Raw genomic sequence first — 4,623 nt, 5'->3', positions numbered from 1 at the left:
ATACAACATGTCCCTTTTCCCAAAATTCAGCTGCTGGAAATCTGGTGTGTTGCTAGCTGTGGATTTTGTTTCCTCCCTGGTACAGGTTCCCAAAAAAAGATGTGGGGTTTTTTTCTTTTTTTACCTTCATCATGACTTTTAAAAACAAGGTGCATATTTTATTCAGGATCATGTTATATGCAAGAAAATACAGTATTTCAAGTACATTAGAGACAAGAGGCCCAAGAAAGTGACATTAGGGCACTAAGAGATAGCAGGCATCATTTATTGACAGAAGAGGTAGATTGCTAAAAGGAGAAAATTTGCTGCCTCATTGTTCTCTGAGGACAACAATGCAAACATAGTGAATGTAAATTTCCCAAGGGAAGCAAAATGAGCAATGAAGGAAATGAGGAACTTGGCAAAACTAATGATCAAGAAAGAGAAAGTTTAAAGATAAATAAATGAACTTAGCCTGTGTTGGAGATGCACATACACTTACCAGGAACAGCCAGTAGTTATGGTTTTGTGAAGAGTAGTCAGCATTAGTTCACATGCAAGAAAAGTGAAACGGATTTTAAGGAGAAATGAAGAAAATGGGAGTAAAGAGAATATGACTAGGTTGCATCGCACCCTGGCAATGTCCAGCTGTTTGAATCACCCTTTGGAATCGTAAGTGGCTAGACCCAATTTTGAGCAAAACTCTAAAATACTCTAAATTACACTAAGAGGACAAAGTGGTCTCTGTCCAGCCCCAAATTGGGGAGCCGCAATAGGAATATAAGACCACCTTTTTCTTACTCCCTACTGTCCCCCTGTTACATGCTAAGGATAGTCTAACTACACAATAGTCCTGGCACCAGAGTGGGTTCCTAGTTCTGAAGCTCACTCTTTTTGTAAGAGCATGGATTTGATGGCCTTTAAGGCATATTGCCAAATTCACATTTTTGACCAGCCAAGTGCCTATATTGGGGGTAAATTTATTCCATCTGGCAGATTACTATGTTTTGGTTTTAAATATAGTGTATGTAGTGCCTAGAACACATTTACTCTTGCCAGCACAACCTAGGGTGCAGGGTCTGGTGGTAAAAGCATCATGCAAAACAACAGCACAGCAATGCAAAATCCTCCATGACCCATTCTCTGGATCCCTTCCAGTGGCTCCCTCTTAGTCATCACAGCAAAGAAAGTCACAAGGACCAATTACAGGGGACAGAACAATGTGGATATTCACTGGTTGGGTTCTACCATAATGTCAGTACATTTTTCTGGGGCCCTGGTGACTGCTAGATAAACACACAGTCTCTTTTCCTTCTGTGCTTGGCTGGGAGGTATGATGGAAACAGGTGCTCCTAATTAGTACATACAAAGCGAGAGATAAAATGGGTTCCAATCAGAAAACAAATCTATCAGAACCAAGATGCAGTGAAGACTTCAAGAACCAATGTGTTTTGCAGGAGACTAAACATACCTACATGTGAAATGTGGTGTCAGGTTTTTTTCAATCTGACTGCTGTGTATATTTCAGGTGACAGAGAAAAAACTATTTTAGTAATGGCTTTAGAGAGTTTTAAGAAATGTTATTGGAAAGATAAAGCCATGAAAGATTTGTCTTCAGTGCCATGCTAACAATTCTAGACTCTCTTTTTCCTCTACAGAAACTCCATGCTGTCTTTTTTATATGGCACACAATGAAAGAACAGTACAAAATCATTAACAGAAGCCAAAAATGAATGAAGATCACTGGTACTTTTGATACTGTCCTCCCTTGTTTTTCTGACTGATATGGGTGATGTGATAACCAGAAAGAAGCCCTAAAATTATCTTGAGTAAAATACTTCCTCTCGACTCCCATCATCTCAACTCTACAAACCACTAAAAGAAATGACCAGTCAACCACCCGAAGATACTGTGGAGTCCCAGAGCTCAGATGAGCTTGAGTGCAAGATCTGTTACAACCGCTATAACGTGAAACAGAGAAAACCGAAAGTGCTAGAATGTTGTCACAGGGTATGTGCCAAATGCCTTTGCAAGATCATAGACTTTGGGGACTCTCCTCAAGGAGTCATCGTGTGCCCATTCTGTAGGTTTGAGACTTGTCTGCCAGATGATGAGGTTAGTAGTCTTCCCGATGACAACAACATCCTCGTGAATTTGGCTTGTGGGGGAAAGGGGAAGAAGTGCCTCCCAGACAATCCAACAGAACTGTTGCTGACTCCCAAAAGGTTGGCATCTCTTGTTAGCCCTTCTCACACTTCCTCCAATTGCCTGGTTATAACCATCATGGAAGTGCAGAGAGAAAGCCCCCAGACTCTGAACTCGACCCCTGTGGTGGAATTCTACAGGCCCACAAGCTTTGACTCTGTTGCAACTGTGTCGCATGATTGGACAGTGTGGAACTGTACATCCTTGCTCTTCCAGACCTCCATTCGAGTGCTAGTTTGGTTGCTAGGTTTGTTGTACTTTAGTTCCTTGCCTTTAGGGATCTACTTACTGGTATCTAAGAAAGTCACCCTTGGAGTCGTTTTTGTCAGCCTTGTTCCTTCGAGCCTTGTTATTCTCATGGTTTATGGTTTTTGCCAATGTGTATGCCATGAGTTTTTGGACTGCATGTCATCTTAATAACAAATAAGAAATAAGACATATTGCCATGTTGGTAGCATAGTTAATTCATGCTCTCTTTGTATTCTTATTTATTACTGTAGTCCATCATGTTAAATGGAAGCAGTGGCCATAGTCCATTTTTAAAAAATGCTTCAATATTTGTTTTTTTAATTTGTTCCACTTGTTCATTCTACTAAGCAATGGAAATAAATTTTACACGTTAATTTTTTAAAGGTTAGGCTAACAGAAAAAAGCAAGATTGCCTAAATCAGCAGCTGACACTGCTGTCCTTATTCATCTATATAGTCACTTGTCTTCAGCTAGATTAGTCATATCTGTCAAGGCTGCAGGATGAGGCCCAGCAGGCCATTGGCATATAAGGCAACATCCCAGACAATGTGTATGTTATGTTCTGTTTTGTAATATCTGTTATGCCAGTAAGTGAATTCAATCTCTTTGTGAATTAATATTGTAAGAAGAGCATGATAAGTTCACAGGTCTCACCAGCCTTTTCTGTAGCATAAGTCTTTGTGGGAGGTAACTGGTTACTGATTTCCCTTTTCATTGCTTTAGAGATAGCATAATCCTGGAGGGTATTGAGAAATGGAGAGAGAATCTACATGTTTTTTCCTCTGGTAGAAACATAGCCTCTGTACCCTCCCCACCTCAGAGTGTCCTCTCCAACCATCCATGTACTCCTCTCTGTGGTTGCAGCCCACCTTAAGAGACAGCTGCTTAGGCTTATGCGCACATTTAAGTGAGTAACCATGTGTGGCTGTCTCTTGCAAACAAGTTATTCCATGTGCACTCATTAAGATCCCCAGTCTCTTGGACTCCCTTTCACAGTCATAGGTTTTCTGACCACTTCCTATTTAAGCCATCCCACTTGCTGTGTATTCCCCCCTGCAGTCACTATCCCCAGCCCATTAGTTCCCTCAGCAAAACACCTGATCAGTCCCATGCCCTCTATTATCCTCCAGTAATTAGAGAGTTTCCCTTAGTTCCTTTAGCTGGAGGATAGAGTTCTTTCCATCCCACCAACAGAATCATGCTGTAATGCAAATTTATGAAGTAAGTTGACATGGGTAATTGCTGTCTATTTCTCGAATTCAAAGAATGGATACTGTAAGGACATACTGTGATCAGGATTTCATTTAGAACACAATCCTGCAAGATGTTGACCACCCTCAGCTGCCTCTGACTCCAGTGGGAATTGATGGAGCTTTGTAATCAAGTATTTACACTGATGTAACTCCACTGACTTCAGAGGAGTTACAGGTGATTTACCAGCATAACTGCAAGCAGAATCAGACCCAATAAGGTATGTTTGTTTTCTATCAGCTTACACTTGGAAGTAATGGAAGATTGCTATATATACATATATCATTTTTTAAAGGAATGGTTTTATATATTTCAAAAAGGAAAGGGTAATGTCAACGCATATGAATAACTAGTTAAGAGCATACCTAAGTAACTAAGGCTCTGTTTTCCTATTTGCACAACAGAGCCAAAAATTAACAAGAGCAGTATCTTAGTCCAAGCCTAGTTTTTGATTACATGCAAAGTTAAGGTAACATACAGATGAAAGGACGAAGCAGTGCAAAGACCAAATGTACTGCCTGACAGGCCTTATTGCAAATCTATGCAATAAAATAATGCAAAGCTGGGATAAGAAAAGGAAAACACACATGAATGTGTTGCTAGCCCAGGTGATGTGAAATTAAGTCAATTCATTTTGAGAAGATCCAAGTCCCTTTTACTGCCCCATTCCTATTAAAGACACAGAAAAAAATGAGACAAATAAAATGTATCACTTTTCTTGATAGCGAGGAAGTTTATAATAATACATGTGTTCAAGAAGTAAGGATTTAGCAATTTATAGTTTGCAGCTATGTGATGTTACAGAGCTAACTACTGAATGGTTAAAATAGTCATTCCAATAATTACTTGATAATTAACTTTAACATATTTTCAAATTTTTTAGAATGTGGTATTACTGAGTTGCTTATTTTAATGCTTGTAGTAAAACATGTGTAGTCA

At 39.5% G+C, this 4,623-nt stretch overlaps 1 protein-coding gene across 1 annotated transcript; it reads left to right on the top strand.

The window, feature by feature from the left end:
* The first annotated feature begins 1,674 nt into the window (after positions 1-1,674).
* Positions 1,675-2,601, top strand: RNF182 (ring finger protein 182). Its single transcript, XM_006027258.1, has one exon. It carries the CDS (start codon positions 1,864-1,866, stop codon positions 2,599-2,601), a length of 738 nt encoding a protein of 245 aa, XP_006027320.1. The 5' UTR covers positions 1,675-1,863.
* Positions 2,602-4,623: the final 2,022 nt, after the last annotated feature.

The sequence above is a fragment of the Alligator sinensis genome, unplaced genomic scaffold (assembly GCF_000455745.1).
Source record: "Alligator sinensis unplaced genomic scaffold, ASM45574v1 scaffold928_1, whole genome shotgun sequence".
Classification (NCBI taxonomy): domain Eukaryota; kingdom Metazoa; phylum Chordata; order Crocodylia; family Alligatoridae; genus Alligator; species Alligator sinensis.
The sequence above is the reverse complement of the archived record's forward strand: the minus strand, read 5'-3'. Positions and strand labels throughout refer to the sequence as shown.

Excerpts from the sequence above, each read along its gene's own strand:
- RNF182 (XM_006027258.1), top strand. The coding sequence starts at position 1,864 with ATGACCAGTCAACCACCCGAAGATACTGTGGAGTCCCAGAGCTCAGAT.